We start from the raw sequence: 16,814 nt of genomic DNA on the forward strand, positions 1-16,814 counted from the left end.
TGTAGACCAGGCTGGTCTCGAACTCACAGAGATCCGCCTGCCTCTGCCTCCCGAGTGCTGGGATTAAAGGTGTGCGCCACCACCGCCCGGCTGGTGGTAAGTGTTTTTGACAGAGGGCTCTTATTATATAGAAAGTAGTTTTGAAGAGAATACCACCTTGGGGTCATTGAAAAGGCAGTGCTCTCTAGAGACACCAATTTCCTTTTAAAGTAGTTGCATGAGAAACTAAGAATGAATTTATGCAAACGGTGTAGCTAGCAACTAAGTTTATTAAATTTCATGAGTGCACAAAGTGGAATTAATTATACGGATTCGTACTGTGTGTGGGTAACTGACTATTTACAAGTAGTTGTAACCCTTTCTTCTGTACACACACACACACTTTGCTGTTACACAGTTTAAATTATGGGATATATGTTGTTCTAAAATTTTATTGCATGAATTTTTCATCACTTATATTTAACTTTATTGTTTTGTTTTCAGAGACAAGGTTTCTTTGTGTAGCTTTGGTGACTGTCCTGGAACTCTGTAGACCAGGCTGGCCTCAAACTCAGAGAGATCCACCTGCCTCTGCCTCCTGAGTACTGGGATTAAAGGCGTTCGCCACCACCGCCCGGCTATATATTTAGCTTTATTGTTAATAAGACTCTATTTTTTGTGTTTTCAGGGAGTACTAGTAAATTTACATCATCAAAAGTAATTATTTGTAGGAGAAAGTTACTTGTAAAAACAATATTGGTTTTATTTTCTGTAGAATTTAACTGCAGATTAATACTGTTCTGAGATAAAAAAAATTGGAGAAGCAATGCTTAAATGACTAAATAATTTGAGATTTATTTAATGGGCTGCTTTTCTGTTTTCTTGACTTGTCTGTGGTTTTCCTTTCAGGGGTGTTGTCCCTTTTAGTCAAAGGAAGAAAATGTTAGAGAAAGCTAGAGCAAAAAATAAAAAGCCCAAATCCAGTGCTGGTATTTCCTCCATTCCAAACATCACCGTGGGAACGCAGGTACGTGGTTAGAGTCAATAGCGTCCCTGTTGGGCAGCTCACAGCTCCCTGAAGCTCCAAGTCTAGGTGAGTGATTCTGGAGTCTACAAGTCCCTGCACTCATGCATGTATAACCACACACGGACACACAAATACATGCTTTAAAAAAGAGAGATGATAAAATTCAATATTTATAAATTGTAACAAGTGTTGGAATGAGAAAAAGCTTAGAAAGCTTCATGGTCTGTGAAACTCAGGACAAATGTGGATTTTTATTACACACTGTGCTACCTATTTTCTCCATGTAGCGTTTTCATTTCAGGTTCTTTCTCGACACCAAAAGGTGCTATCACCCTGTTCCCTTGTGTTTTAAGAAATTGTCACTTCTTGACCCCAGCTATAATATACTGGTTCTTTGTATGACTCTGTCTTCTCATCACCCGCAGTCCATGGCTGTCTTATTCCGAGTTTGTTTGCCTTCCAAATAGAAATACCAACTATCTGGACTTAGTCAATTTTCATTATTTACCAAAGCATCTCTCCTGTAGAAGCCCCCCTTTTCCCCCTGTTCATTTAAATTTCAGTTTCAACTTTGATTACCGGCTGCATTTAACAAAATACAACAGCTATTTAAATAACAAGTGATGACATTAGTATAAGCAGGGATGATGGGAAATAAAGATACTCTCAGAAGGAAAAGGTTTATGACTTTTATATTTAGATTTATCTGTCTTTGACTCCTTTGCCTGCACGTGTGCATTGCATCACGTGTGTACTCTACCTGGTGCTAGAGGCGGCCAGGAGAAGAGCTGAATTCCTGGACTGGAGTTTCAGTTGGTCTGAGCTGTCTTGTGAGTGTTGGGACCCAAACACAAGTCCTCTGTAGGAGCAGTGAATGCTCTTAATTGTTTAGAGACATCTCTTTACTCAAAGGAAAATTTTTAAATAAAATAGACTGATAACTTACTGCTGAAGGATAAAACACATCAGAGTACCTTGAGGTACAACTGAGGTTTTATTTAAAACCAGAGGTTTATGGAGCTACAGAAAAGAAAAACATTGCTTTACTGACATCAGAAAGAAGTGTTGCATAACTCCACTTGCTTCCACATCCCGACACTGAGCAGATAGGAACTGAACGTCATGCTCCTTGTCTGTAAGGTGCATGTATTGTAATATGGTGCTAAGAAGTAACTTCAGTTAATAATCCATGTTTTGTTTTCAATTAAAGTATTTTTATTGAGCATTTTATTGGTCTTTCAGCTTTTACTAGATTTTATTTTTGCTATTGTGAGACAGGGTTTCTCTGTATAACAGCCCTGGCTGTCCTGAAACTCTGTAGACCAGACTGGCCTCAAACTCACAGAGATCCTCCTGTCTTCTGAATGCTGGGATTAAAGGCGTATATGCCACCACTGCCTGGCAAATTTTATTTTTTAAAGTGAAGCAAAGCTGGAGCCTATTAGGGAAAGTGTGTGGTGAGCTTTGTTTATGTTTGGGATGGGGCTTCACCTTGAAGCCCTGATGGCCTGGAGCTTAGCTTGCGATTTGCTGCACATAAACTGTGCTGGGCTCAAATGTACAGAGATACTCCTGCCTCTGCCTCATAAGGCCACCACCACGTGTGGCAAGAAAAGTCTTTCGTATAAACTTAGATAGGTACACTTATTAAATGTTGGGGTAGAGAGACATATGGCTAGTTTTGGCTGTGGTGGAAAGTGGCAGACAGTACTCCTTTTCCTGAAAGTTTCTGGCTAGAACATTCTTCCAAGTTTGCTTCCGAAACTACTTATGTATGTGTGTATGCCAAAAACTATAGTTTATGATATGTAATTTTTCTTGAGGAAAACTAAGCCACTGTTGTGGTTTGTTTGACAGTGTCTCTTTAGAGGCCAGCTTTCAGTGGATAAGTGCCACAAAACCTGTTTTTTTTTTTTCCTCCTCCCCCTTCTGCTCCTCTTCCCCTCCTCCTCCTTCTTTTCTTCTTCTTATGTTTTTAAAGCTTTAGAGTCTAACCTTAGTTCTACAAGGTCCTTTAATACTGTCTTTTAGCTAACAGTGAGAAATTTATAGGTTATTGACACGTAAACTTGTTTGTTTAGGAATCTTGCTCTTGTTTTGCTGAGGCATTTCTTTTACGTCAGCCTTCTGAGTGTGGGATTTTAGGACTCAGCTGCCACACCCTGTTCCTTTTAAAGTTAAAAGATTACAGTGGCCACTGAAGCCTCTGGGTGTAAAGGTCCCCCACTGAAGGAAACCTTCATAGAAATGTATCAGTGTCTCTGGGTGTACATGCCCTGCTGAAGGAAAGCTTCACAGAAATGTCTTTGTCTTCCAGTTTGCGGCTTCCAGTTTCTCCTGCTTTTCTGTTTACTTTTCCCTCACTGACACTGTCTCCGTGAAGTTTATAGTGATACATTGCTAGTGGATACACTGATGGCCTGTTGAGAAAGAAGTTTTAGTTAGTGATACAGTGCTTGCTAGTGGACACACTGATGGACTGTTGAGAGACTCCGAGCAGTGAGGAGGGAGTTTTAGTTAGTGATACATTGCTAGTGGACACACTGATGGACTGTAGAGAGAGTCCCAGCCACGAGGAGGGAGTTTTAGTTAATGATACATTGCTAGTGGACAAGCCAATGGCACTGCTGAGAGAGTCCGAGTAGTGAGGAGGTTACAGTAAGCCGTGTGAGTGTAAACCTGTGTTGGAAACACAGGAAGCCCACTTTGCGTACGTTCACTGATGCATTGTTTGCTGTACCACCCTGATGCTGATTTTCTTGTTTGCCAGGTGTGCTTAAGAAATAATCCTCTTTACCATGCTGGAGCAGTCGCATTTTCAATTAGTGCTGGGATTCCTAAAGTTGGTGTCTTAATGGAGTCAGTTTGGAATATGAATGATAGCTGTAGATTTCAACTGCGGTCTCCGGAGAGTCTGAAAAGCTTGGAAAAGGCCAGCAAAACCCTTGAGACAAAGTGAGTACTGAGGCCTATGCTTTAAATCTCAGCTCTGCTGTATGGATGAGCATGGCCATCAAAAGTTTGCATAATGAAATGGGGAAATTGCCGAGCTTTCATTGTATGTGACAGTTTCTTTTTCAAAACATTTGGTTTTATGTATGAGTGCCCCCCCCCCCTCTCTCTGTGTGTGTGTGTGTGTGTGTGTGTGTGTGTGTGTGTGTGTGTGTGTGTGTGTAAGCCAGGTGTAAGCCAAGACAGGTCCTCTGGAAGAGCAGTAAGTGCTCTTGTACACCCAGTCCCCTCTCTACCCCTAGGTTGCATTCAGTTTTTGGTGGTGGTCAGATTGACAAGCGGTGCTCTCTCTCTCTCTCAGTGCCTTTTTGTTCTTAGCGTGTGCCTTTTGCAAGTATTACACCTTCCTATTCCATGTTCCTGTTAGGCCAGCATTTGCTTTTCTCCTATACAGTAGCCTTCAGTCATTATAACATGGAGGAGTGTTTTCTTTTTGCTAATTTTGGTACGTGGAAAATGACCACATACACAAATGTTTGAAGTTCTGATATAATGATTATAAGCTTATAATTTCTGACATTTCTTTTGATGTTAGAAGTGCAGGCTGAAACTCGGAAGCAAAGGGGTTTGTTAGTAAGCTAAAATATACACTTAAGAAATCACACCTAGCTGGGCAGTGATCCCAGCACTTGGTAGGCAGAGGCAGGCTGACCTCTGAGTTTGAGGCCAGCCTGGTCTACAAGAGCTAGTTCCAGGACAGGCTCCCAAACTACAGAGAAGCCCTGTTTGGAAAAGCAAAAAATTAAAAAATCAAAGTATTAAGACAGCAATACTTAAGATTTATAATTTTAGGTTTTTTTTTATATTTAAAGAAATGGGTGGACCCAGTTACAGTCGTATTTGACCTAAAAATAAAAACAGATCCTACTTTCCTATTTTATGAACTCTAAAAAAAAAAAAAGAATAGAAATTTATAGTGTTAGGGTAGGGCCAGCTTTTATGTACAAATATTGCTTATTTGGGTATGATAATCTGGGTGCATGAATGTCAGTCATCTGGGCGTGGTGATCTGGGAGTGCACATAAGTTCTAGCACTTAGGAAGCAGGGGCAGGAAGAGACCTCAAGTTCACAGTCAGCCTGGTCCCACATAGCTGGGAGTTCCCAGCTCGTCAGTGCTACACAGAGACGCCCTGTCTCAACCCAAAACAACAGACAACCAGATATAACTTGTAAACAAGATGAAGAGAATGTGGTATTTAAACTGTAACTTAGCAGTTTCTATCAGTGAACATCTATATTGAGAGCACAGCCATTTCTCCTTCAGTAGAACTGTGTCGGTCATCAAAGTGCCTTCACTTGAGGTGTGAAATTCTCAGGGAGGGCACTAGGAAGCAAGAAGGTTAAGATGAGGACCCAAATTCTTTGTGATGTGATGCTAGTCTTGGTGTATCGCGTGTGTGCTTTGTTGCCTGTAGGATGTGGTGGCACTGTCGTCGTATGATGCTCGGGTTTCTTCTAGAGAAGCCAGCGTGGGAGACCTCGTCAGAGCAGCTCTCTCTCTTATGTGCACCATGTGCCCTTTTACTGCATGGAGCTGTAGTTAGAAATAAGTTTGTGTTTAAAAATATAGCCATTGAATTAAGACGTCCCCCCTCCCTCCTGAACTTGTTTCCATCAACTGGAAGTTTGTTTTATTCCGGTTATAAGGAGAGGACTTTCTCACCCTAGGCCTGAGAGTAAGCAGGAGCCGGTCAAGACAGAAATGGGTCCCCCGCCGTCTCCAGCGTCCACCTGCAGCGATGCCTCCTCCATTGCCAGCAGTGCTTCAATGCCCTACAGTAAGCTTTATGTGCTCTGTGTAGACGGTGCTGGTGTCTGACTTGTCAACACAATTCCATTTAACAATTCCTTCTATGGATGTTGTGTGTTCTCTTGGTTTTTCTTTTTTCCTTGTTGTACAACTTTAAGAAGAGAGATAATATTTATAGTGTTAATTGTTTCAGTTGTTTTTGACAATTACAGTTAAAAATACGTAAAATTTTTTTGTAGTCAGAGGAAGTGACCTCACTACCCATTGTGTGTTGTGGTTCTTTGAGTCTCATTATTTTGTGTATTAGCTAAGACATGATTTCAGATTGTGCTTAGGACTTAAAGAATTTATAAAGCTAGGCTTAGAATTGTCCGTGAATTTCAAGGTCCTTGAAAGTCACACTTTGAAGTTATGTGGTGGTTTTAAGGAGATCATAGCTGATACTCCCTTTTAAATGTTGCCACACACACACACACACACACACACACACGGCTCATTTTAGTGTGTAGTAGTGTACACTTCCCAGTTGTAGCCCTTCTTTATTTACTGTGAGTTTATTGGAGTATGAGTTTTATGTTGTAAACTCTCAATTCAGAAAGGGGACTTAAGGATTCTGGGTTCTTGTACAAGCATCCACTACTGTATGCTTAGATGGGACTGGCAGAGTTTTTATGGTTTCTTTTTGGTACTTAACGTTTTGCTGTTGTCTAAGAACGACGTCGGTCAACTCCAGCCCCGAAGGAGGAGGAGAAGGTGAATGAAGAACAGTGGTCTCTCCGGGATGTCGTTTTTGTTGAAGATGTCAAGAATGTTCCTGTCGGCAAGGTTTGTTCATTGCTACTACTCCATTTTGCTTGCTTGAGGATTTCTATGGTTAGTGTCTGAGACCTCTTTCTTCCAGGCTACCTTTTAGTTAGTCTACTTCAGTGGCTCCTTTAGACCTTCTGAAGGTGAAGAGATGAAGCTGTGCTGTGGTCAGGGCTCTCTAGGGGAACTGATAAAATGAACACACGCTCTCTGGCGCTCTCTCTCTCTCTCTCTCTCTCTCTCTCTCGCTCTCGCTCTCGCTCTCGCTCTCTCGCTCTTTAGAATGACTTACAGGTTGTAGCCTAGCTAGTCCAGCAATGGTTGTCTACCAGTGGAAGGTTCCAGAATTTAGTAGCTGTGCAGCCTGCAGGCTATATGTCTCAGCAACTCTTCAGTATACACTGGAATCCTTAGAAGAAGTAGGCTTTAGCCAGTGAGAGTGAGGAAGTGAAGAGCTTTGTTCTCTCATGTCGTTTATATAGCTGCCAGCAGAAGCTGTGACCCAGATTAGAGGTGAATCTTCCTAGCTCAGAAGATACGGATTAAAAGTGTAGCTTCCACCTCAAAAATTAAAAGTGGGTCTTCCCACTTAAAGTGATTTAAGAAAAAAAAATCACAGGTATAACCAGCCCCCTGAATTTTAGTTAATTTCTCATGTTGTCAACTTTTGACAATCAAGAATCCATCACATGTGCATTGAGCATTTGAGGTGATGTTTTCTTCTCAGGTTAATTCGGGATAATTTTACATGTACAGAAAATTTGGAGAGATACATTACTGGTTTTTGTTTTTTTTTTTTTTTGAAGTAAGATTATTTGTTTGTGAGGTGTGTTTGCACACTGACATGAGTGTGTACAGATGTGTATGTGTGCTGATTCCCTTAGAACTAGAGTTCGAGGCCCTTGTAGGATGCTTATTGTGTTGTATATACACTGGTCCTTAGGATTGCGAGCATGTGCTCTGGCTGCTGAGCCCTCTCTGCTACCCGGTACATTACTTTAGACGTCGTCCCTGCTGGAACTCTGAAGCTGCAGAGGGAGATCATTTGTAGCCTTAAGCACTGCTCTGCATGAACCACCTTGTGCTTTCTCCTCCTTTCCTCCTGAAGATTTTCCTTCTAAGAAGCCAAGTAATTAGCAGTTTGCTTGGATGTTATTAATTGACCCTTTTGTCCCTCGGGCCATAGTTTAGAATTCCTATAGTAGAGAAAATCCACAAAGTGAGTGCTTTTTAAATTGCTTTTTAGTTTTCTGAAATATGATGACATTTGAAATTATGATTTTTCGTTTGTACACAATGGAAATGAATGGTAAACCAAGATCTACAGTTTATACAGGCCTTTCTTATGAAGGCTTTTCATTAATGTAGTTTGATTTGAGTTCACACTGGCTTAAACTCATAAATTAGTAGAAGAGGTGAGATTCAGATGTCCTGCTTCCAAGTCCTGGCTTGTCTGCATTGTTGACCCCGTCTCCAGTTTGAAAGCAGTGTGGTCACACAAGTACGGATCTGGTAATTTAAACTTACTTAATTAAAAAAAGGAAATAACAGCAACAATAGTATGTCATGTCCTCAGTCATACAACTTTGTAGGCTGCTGACCTACATAAATACAGAAAGTGCCAGGTGGAGTGCGGTGAGGTCTATTTGTTACCTCATCACTTGGGAGGTAGCAGCAGAAAGATCCAGAAATTATTTAAGATCCATTCAGCTTTATAGTGAAGATTAGCTTGGGATATAGCTATTGCTGCTTAAAGAAGAAAGCTGAGCGGTCTGATCAGTAAGTGGGCAACTCTCGTGATTGTGGTACATGGCTAACACGCGTTGTAATCATTGGCTCTGAGTTGATTCTTTTAGCCTTGAATGTGGATCTGACAGGAAAGTTTTAATGGTTTTGTTCAGGTTAATGTAACAGTGTGGTGCTCATTGAGGATACATACTTACAAGAACGTAAGTGTCTTTAGTATTAAGTCACTTCGGCAAGCAGTATCTGCATGTCAATTTTACATAAACTGTTTAAAAATTACTCATTGTATTTGCCTCTCGTTTCCAGGTGCTAAAAGTGGATGGTGCCTATGTTGCTGTGAAGTTTCCGGGGACATCCACTAACACAAACTGTCCAAACAGCTCTGGCCCAGATGCCGACCCTTCTTCGCTCCTGCAGGACTGCAGGCTGCTCAGAATCGACGAGCTGCAGGTCTGTACAGGGATTCTCAGTTAATTCTGCGATGGACCATTGAGTTTGTCAGAGTAAGAGCAAAATTCCCATTGTTGTTGGCAGGTTGTCAAAACTGGTGGGACACCAAAAGTTCCAGACTGTTTTCAGAGGGCCCCTAAAAAGCTTTGTATACCAGAGAAGACTGAGATCCTGGCGGTGAATGTGGATTCCAGAGGTGAGGACTTTCGTCTTTCCCGTTCACGCATGTGCCCAGGGGAATAGGAGACAGACATTGTTGGTGACTTGATGGTTTTTGTCCCTGGCATGTCGCACAATCCAGTGAAACGTGGCTGAATTTATGCACAGCTGTTGAAGAGTGATTGGTAATGTGTGTGAGTTTTCTACTTCTCCTTCTTTTTGTGTCTTTGAAAGGTGTCCATGCTGTTTTGAAGACAGGAAACTGGGTGCGGTACTGTATCTTTGATCTTGCTACAGGAAAAGCTGAACAAGAAAATAATTTTCCAACAAGCAGCATTGCTTTTCTTGGTCAGAATGAGAGGAATGTAGCTATTTTTACTGCTGGACAGGTAAGAGCCGCATTTTCCTCTTTAAGAATAGATAAAGACTGGCATCTTTGTGCCACGTAGGGTTCGCCTGTTAAGGAATTAAAGATTTTAGAATATTCAGCATATTTTCTTATGAGAGTTTTAAATTTGATTATTATTGCTAACATAGTAAAATAAATACACTTTATCGTAAGGTCAATCTTTGTCTCCCACTCCTTTCTTTTGTTGATAAGGGTCTCTAGGTTGAACTTGAACTCTTGCTCTTTCCGTTTTATTTTATCCTTCTAAGTGTTTAGGATTTGGGCATGCATGGTCACAGTAGGTTTGTATAATCAGTTTTGATGTGATGAAGTAGTATTTATTATTTTTCATCCATTGTAGGAATCTCCTATTATTCTTCGAGATGGAAATGGTACTATCTACCCCATGGCCAAAGATTGCATGGGAGGAATAAGGGACCCTGACTGGCTTGATCTTCCGCCAATTAGTAGTCTTGGGATGGGTGTACACTCTTTAATAAATCTTCCTGCTAATTCAACAATCAAAAAGAAAGCTGCTATTATCATCATGGCTGTAGAGGTAATTTAACTTTTGAAATTACTTGGCATTTTAATTAAGAAATACTGATATCTTGAAAATTCTTGTTCCTTCCCTATAAGAACTAATAACTATAATAATATAATAGTAAACTAGATGAGAAGTCTGGTTATGGTATAATATTGTTTAAAAAATGAAGGCATTTATACTGTTGGAATAGCACAGTGTGCTGAGATAAAAGACTGTTTAGAAAGCTTTTGAGGAGGTGTTGTCTGTGCTAAGGGGCAAGAGAAGATTGCTGTCTGTTGTACCAGGTGTTATCTTTAAGAATCTCAATAATGTTAGAAAAATATGTTTAGCCAAGAGGTGAAGGTGATATTGGTACCAGGGGGAGCAGAGGGTGACTTGGGTCTTTCCCCAAGGTGCCTAAGTTTGATCTGAATCCCAGTAGAAGAATTTTGAGGTGGTGAATGGCATTTTCTATTTTAAAGATTAGTAATAAAGTATTGGGGTTTTAGGGAGGAGTGGAGAGAAAAGAGATGTTTAGAGAATCAGATAAAAACTAGTGTGTAATCCAAATTAAATACAAGGCAGACTTGAATTTTTGAAAACGGGAAAGAGGGAGAGATTTGATGTACTTGAAGAAAGCAGAAACTGCACAGCTTAGCTTAGGACTTGGTGGATGGTAGTGGTCAGTGAGATGGTGATGGGGGAAGGTGGAGGAGGGGCAGGTAGAGTAAAGTGGGATTTGGGATTGCTATGGTTGAGCTTCTTCAGTTGGAGAAGTAGAGATGTTTCCACTCAGCTCTGCAGCTAGCTCTGAGCATTAAAAGGCAAACGGGAATAGTGAGATGGGAATGGTGGTGTTCAAAGTACTGTTGGGCCAGAAGACAGAATTATTTATAAAAAGGGATAAGATCCTGGGTAGACTTATATTTGCTTTTGCAAGTAGAATCAGGAAAATTTGTTGATGCTAAATGCAAGAGATCAAATTCAAGAAAAAGTGTAAAAAGTCTTGTTTTATTAATTCAAAATTGCTTATTTATTTTTGTGTCTGTCTGCATGTGCCATGGAGCACCCAAAGCTGTGTGGAGTTGGGTCTCTTTCTAGATCTAAAGACGGACCTAGAGCTGTCCGCACCCCACCACACAGGGCCTTGACTTGCTCAAAGGTGAGCATCTAGGTCAGGGTTAACATAGGTACTTTGTTTTTAGATGTGCAATCTTGAGGATGTATGTCTATCACACATCCATGAGGACAGTGGAGAATAAAAAAGGAAAACAAAACCTGAGAACAAAGAGAGACAACACAATTCAGTGATTTGAATGTGACATGAGTAGAGCTACAGACTTTTTGGTTTGCTTTGAGCTCCCTGTGCCTTTTCTCATAGGTCAGCACAGCTAAGCATGGTACTAGGTCTAGCGGGTTGGCAACGAACACTTCCTGTACAGTTGCTAATGCCAACCAGCTGACTGGTGGGCTGTGATCGTAGGAGTGGGGGGGGGGGTGGACAGACTGAATGAAAAGGCTTGTGTGCTCAGGCATGCTTTGGGGTCAGGGAGACTTCATCTGTGAGCGTATGGCAGAAAGTCACCCGTAGTAGTAGTTAATTCCACGGGGAAAGCAGCTTTTCTCACATGTGCCAAGCACGCCGAGTTTGCAGTGACCCCTCTATTCCGTCTTCTTCCCCAGGAGGTTGGGGAGGGAGACTTGAAGGCAGTTTCTGACAAATTGTTCAGTGTCCTTTTCTTTGTCCCTCTCTATTCCCATACATACCTGCTTGTTTAAAGTTTTTTTTTTTTTTAAATAAAACTAGTGCTTTATGTTCTATGAAATGTCCTTCTCTTTAGTTTTTCACTTCTGTACTGTTTTTGTGTTTGTTGTTTTTCTATGTGACTTGTTTTTTTATGTGTAAAGTAGCATGTGCGCTCCTGGTGCCGAGGAGGCCAGAGCAGGACGTCAGATCCCCTGGAAGTAGAATTACAGAGGGCTGTGGATGCTGGGAACTGAATCTGGATTCTCTGCAAGAGCGTCGTGTGCTTTTAACTACTGAGCCATTTCTCCAGCCCCTGAACTACTTCTTTGTCCTGCGAGACAAGAGACAATAGTATTTTCTGCGCATATCTTACAGCATTGTTATGTTTTGATAGTTAGATCTGTTTCTGACTTTGGAAATTATACCTATGATAATTCCTAGAGAGTTAAAGGTTTTGTATTCATGTACCACAACATAATATAACCCTTTGCGCGCCTTGATTACTGAATATGTACGTGATTGGGGGTTGTGTTGGGAGGCACATGTGGAAATCGGAGGACAATTACGGGAGTTGATTCTCTTCACCATGTGCCTTGGGGATTGGTCTCAGGTGGTCAAGCTTGGTGGTAAGTGCCTTTGCCAACTGAGCCTTCTCATAGACCCAGAAATGTAACTTCTATACAATGAGGTGCTGGTAAGTAAGTCTTGAATAAAGAGTAACATCATTTTAGCTGATAGTATTGCTAGTGTTCTAATTTGAGAGCTGGACTAAACACCAGGGTGTCCACCAAACATGGTCAGTTTATCATACCCCAGGCATTCCTGTTGAGTTCTTCATTGTGTAACTGGTTTTCCGTCAGTTACAGAGTTGAGGTAGTTCTGACAATTGGAAACCTTTACTCAGACATGTTTCCCAGAAAGTTCCTACTCTTTCTGCCCTCACTTAACAGAATACAGAAGAATTCAGCCACGTGCAGTCTGTTTCTGCTTGAAGACCTGGATCTGATTGCGTTGTAGTGGCCACAACACAATGTTTGATGTATGTAGTTTTGGATATGTTTGCTGTTCGGTTTCGTTGAAGATTTTTTTGCCCTCTTTTGCCCGAGTACAGAAACAAACCCTAATGCAGCATATTCTGCGCTGTGACTATGAGGCCTGCCGACAGTATCTCGTGAATCTCGAGCAAGCGGTTGTGTTAGAGCAGAACCTACAGATGCTGCAGACGTTCATCAGCCACAGATGTGATGGCAATCGGAACATCCTGCATGCTTGTGTCTCAGTTTGCTTTCCAACTAGCAACAAGGAAACTAAGGAAGAAGAGGGTAAGACCAGCACCATAGCACACATTCAGTTCCTGTGGAGAACATGTGCACGTTTTACTTTATGTTATATGATCTTGGAAGGTCTGACTTCGTAGGTGGTAAGGATATTTATAAGGGTTAGATATGGAAACCTGCATTAAGTTTGATCTGTGAGGTTTTGTCTTTAATTCTTTGAATAATATACAAGCTGAGTATGTTGATACTAAATGAACTTAGCAAATTGAAGTAAGTACAGTGACTTTTTGTTTTCGTTGTTTTTATTTGTGTTTTGAGACAGGTTTCTCTATGTAACAGCCCTGGCTGTCGTGGAACTAGCTCTTGTAGACCAGGCTGGCCTTGAACTCACAAAGATCCGCCGCCTGCTTTTGCCTCCCAAGTGCTGGGATTAAAGGCATGTGCCACACTGCCTGGCTACAATGACATTTTAAAAAGCATTTTAAGTTATATACGTGTGTATGCCTGTGAATGTGTGCACAAGGGTGGGTGCACTTTCCGGAGAGGAGCAGAGGCATTGGATCCTCTGGAGCTAGATTTGCAGCAGCCATGAGTCATGGTGCTGGGACCTGAACTGTGCTCCTCTTAAGAGAGCAAGGAGTGTTTTCAATTGCTGGTCATCTCTCTACTCCCTAAATAATTATCTCAGCATATGTGTATGTATGTTCATGTGTGCACACGTGCCAGTGCTGGGGTTACAGGTGGATGTGAGCTTCCCAACAGGAGTCCTGGGGAATTTTGGTCATCTGCAAGGTTAACAAGTGTTTCAACTGCTGAGCCACCTGTGTCTCCAGCCCCCATAAGCCGCTAGAAACAGCATTTGTCCTGTTGTTTGAAATGTGGAAGGGAAAAAATAAGTTACTGGGCTGTTACATGTTTCTGAAAGTCAGTAAGATGATTTGTTTTTTTTTTTTTTTTGTTTTGTTTTTTTTTGTTTTTTTTGTTTTTTTGCTTTGTCTTGGTGGTGGTGGTTGGTGGTTGGTGGTGGTGGGATTTTTGTCCTTGGATTTTTTTTTTTTTTTTTTGCCTAAATGTGGAAGAATCTAAGTGAAACTTTGTGATTGTTTTGAATTCTGCTGGTGATGTTGTGGTAAGTGCATTTTGAGTGGTGACTTGCAATTCTCATTTTTATTTCATCAGAATTCCGGGGGCTGTGTATAAATGGCATAGAACTAAGGCGGGCAGACTGTTAAGCGAGCCATCTTATTTATTTATTTAAATAATAGGTAACTTTAAGTCTAGTTGAGTTTACCTTTTGTTATGTCGTTGAAATGAGGCAGAATAAAAAATAAAGGTAGTATTTCAACCTTTGTTGCGGAGAATAGTTACCTGCTATGCTAATTGAAGCATTAACATGGGTGAGTTAGTGTTTACTGGTCAGTCCATACTATCTGTTGTTTTCAAAGTTTAAATCCTAATTTTTTCCCTTCTGTTTCAGAAGCTGAGCGCTCAGAAAGAAATACATTTGCAGAAAGGCTCTCTGCTGTGGAAGCCATTGCAAATGCAATATCAGTTGTTTCGAGTAATGGCCCAGGTAATCGGGCTGGATCATCAAGTAGTCGAAGGTAATATTTTTACAAGGAAGTTTAATTGGAAGAAAAAACCCCAAGTACAGAAAGCAGTGTCTCTCATACTGTTGTGTGCATGGATTGGTGGGTCCTTTCTTGTTTGTTTTTGGCTTCTACCTATAGCACTGGGAAATGTCTGGTAACTAATTAGGGTTCAGGTCTGAACACTGGGATCTCTCACACTTGATAATGGAATCACAGCTCAGACTTCATCTTTTGAACATGATCTGAACTTATCATTCTTCTTAGGCAGTTGTTTCCTGACATGGAGACCAAGGAACATAATACAGTCAGACACACACACACACACACACACACACACACACACACACACACACACACACACCTGCCCCCGACCCACAAAAACAACAACAGCAAAAAATAAATAAAAAAACCAACCCTCAGTCTTTAAGTTTTCATATTGCTTATATAGGTTCATTCCTCAGATGTCTTAATGATCTGGGGAGAAGTAAAAGGCTGATGTGTATTTTGAATGTTTGATTTTAAATTTTCAGGTTTTCTGAGTTGTTGAATGAATAATCCTTTGTAACCTATTAAAACTGCTAGGTGTTTCCTAGATAATAAAGAATTCAGTAATTTTCTGTAGGAAAAGGGCAAATTTTAGATATGCAAGCGTCCGAGTTCTGGTCATGGACACAGGGTGTGTGAAGGCATTGGTGGGTAGTTGAGCCCAAGGCGGCGCAGCGCAGCCTGCTTCACGGGAAGACCATTGCCCGAGTTTCTGCTATGTATTCATCTGTTCCCTTCACAATGGTTTTTTCTAAATTGGCATTAGGAAAGCTACCAAGTTGATAGTTTCTCTGAACTCAAAAAGATCCAAAAGTGAGACATAACAAAAAAAACCTCTGTGGGTGACCAAATCATAATTTTAAATAGTACAGAAACATGTGTACTATACATATGGAAATTATTATGAACTTACTTAACTAGAACTACATTAAGCAAAGCGTTGACTCTAAAATGGGAAGCAACTTAAATTCTTCACGAAGAAATTAGTTTCTGAATTATTTCAGGTATTTCATTTCCTCAGGGAAATTACAGGTGCCAGTCACTTTGGACTCTGATACGGTTGGTCCAATGCCAATACTGCCATCTTTTTTCATATAAGGATTATTTTGAAGGCAAAGACTAAAAGGAGCTTCAAGAGTGGGCAATGAGTTGCTCACAGAAATAGCTTTGCACAGTAAGCTCCTTTGAGGGATTTGCTGAAGATTCCACTGCAGTGCTCTTAACCATGCAAGCTCAGGGCTGCCGGTGACCAGATGACAGCACAGGAGGCTTACTATCCACGCCGGGCAGTAGGAAGTGCACAGACTGCTTCATTGAAGTGAAGTCCTCCTCTAGCCTACAGTGGATTTTGTAGGCGATGCCCCTTGATGAGTATGAGGCTGGGATTCCTGAGCTGTAAGCTCAGAACTGATGCGGTTTCACTGTTGAATGGAATACTGTAATGACTTCAGATGATGCTATGACTCGCTAGTTCCTGAGTACAGAGGGCAGACTTAGTGGAGAGCTTGATTGAGGCATCTGATTGCAGGTGTGTGCTCTAGCCTTGTTGACCTGGAAGACACATGACCTTCGCTTTTCTGTCACAGTGTTGTATTTGACCATGACTGGATTCTAAGGCTTCTGTAGCATGGATAGAGCGTGCTTACAAAGAGGAGATTACACCATCCTTGAATTCTTCCATATTGTCAGAAAACACGATGACTCCAGACAAGCCTCTATGAAGAAATGTCAAAACGTCAAAACTCTGATCTTAGCAGCCAAGTGGTCCTCCTCAGTGTTGTCCCCAGCCATTGAGGATCCAGGTGAATCCCCATGAGTTGTGTACAGCATCTTGAAGAATAATTTCCTTTTTCTTTTTGTTTTTTTATTTTTAAGAATCTGTATGAGGAATTGGGCAATATACTTAAAAGTGTTCCCAAGACCCAATGAAGAAAAAGGTTAAGGACAATTTAAGAAATGACAAGGAATGACCCCTCATTTAATATTGACTTGACTACATCATAACAACAAATTTGGGAAGTTTGCACGTTCAAGATGAGGCTATGATCTCAGTTTACCTTCATTTATTCTAATGTACACCAAGCTAGAAGTTGGAGAATACACCACATGTGCTTTCTGATGTCTTTAGATGACCATGTGTACTTCTAGTTTGCCACTACTTCTGTTTCTTACGCCTGACTTCCCTTACAATCGTAATTTTATATTTCTTATCCAGTAGGCATTTTCACTGTGACCCTGGAATGAGCACTCTTTCTTAATAAGCCCCAAACACACATTTATTTTCAGGTTATTTGCAGCGCCTTCCCTT

The 16,814-nt window shown here is 41.0% G+C and overlaps 1 protein-coding gene across 4 annotated transcripts in view; it reads left to right on the top strand.

Moving 5' to 3' along the window:
- Positions 1-16,814, top strand: part of Ubr5 (ubiquitin protein ligase E3 component n-recognin 5) — a 111,066-nt gene that overhangs the window by 53,234 nt on the left and 41,018 nt on the right. For all 4 annotated transcript variants that reach the window (XM_026789773.1, XM_005368109.3, XM_026789774.1 and 1 more), the window contains exons 13-22: positions 889-1,006; positions 3,777-3,961; positions 5,688-5,797; positions 6,482-6,594; positions 8,629-8,772; positions 8,857-8,968; positions 9,166-9,320; positions 9,681-9,878; positions 12,704-12,914; positions 14,347-14,473. In XM_026789773.1, coding sequence (XP_026645574.1) covers positions 889-1,006; positions 3,777-3,961; positions 5,688-5,797; positions 6,482-6,594; positions 8,629-8,772; positions 8,857-8,968; positions 9,166-9,320; positions 9,681-9,878; positions 12,704-12,914; positions 14,347-14,473 — 1,473 coding nt within the window. The remainder of the gene's footprint in view (positions 1-888; positions 1,007-3,776; positions 3,962-5,687; positions 5,798-6,481; positions 6,595-8,628; positions 8,773-8,856; positions 8,969-9,165; positions 9,321-9,680; positions 9,879-12,703; positions 12,915-14,346; positions 14,474-16,814) is intronic.

The sequence above is a fragment of the Microtus ochrogaster genome, unplaced genomic scaffold (assembly GCF_000317375.1).
Source record: "Microtus ochrogaster isolate Prairie Vole_2 unplaced genomic scaffold, MicOch1.0 UNK29, whole genome shotgun sequence".
Classification (NCBI taxonomy): domain Eukaryota; kingdom Metazoa; phylum Chordata; class Mammalia; order Rodentia; family Cricetidae; genus Microtus; species Microtus ochrogaster.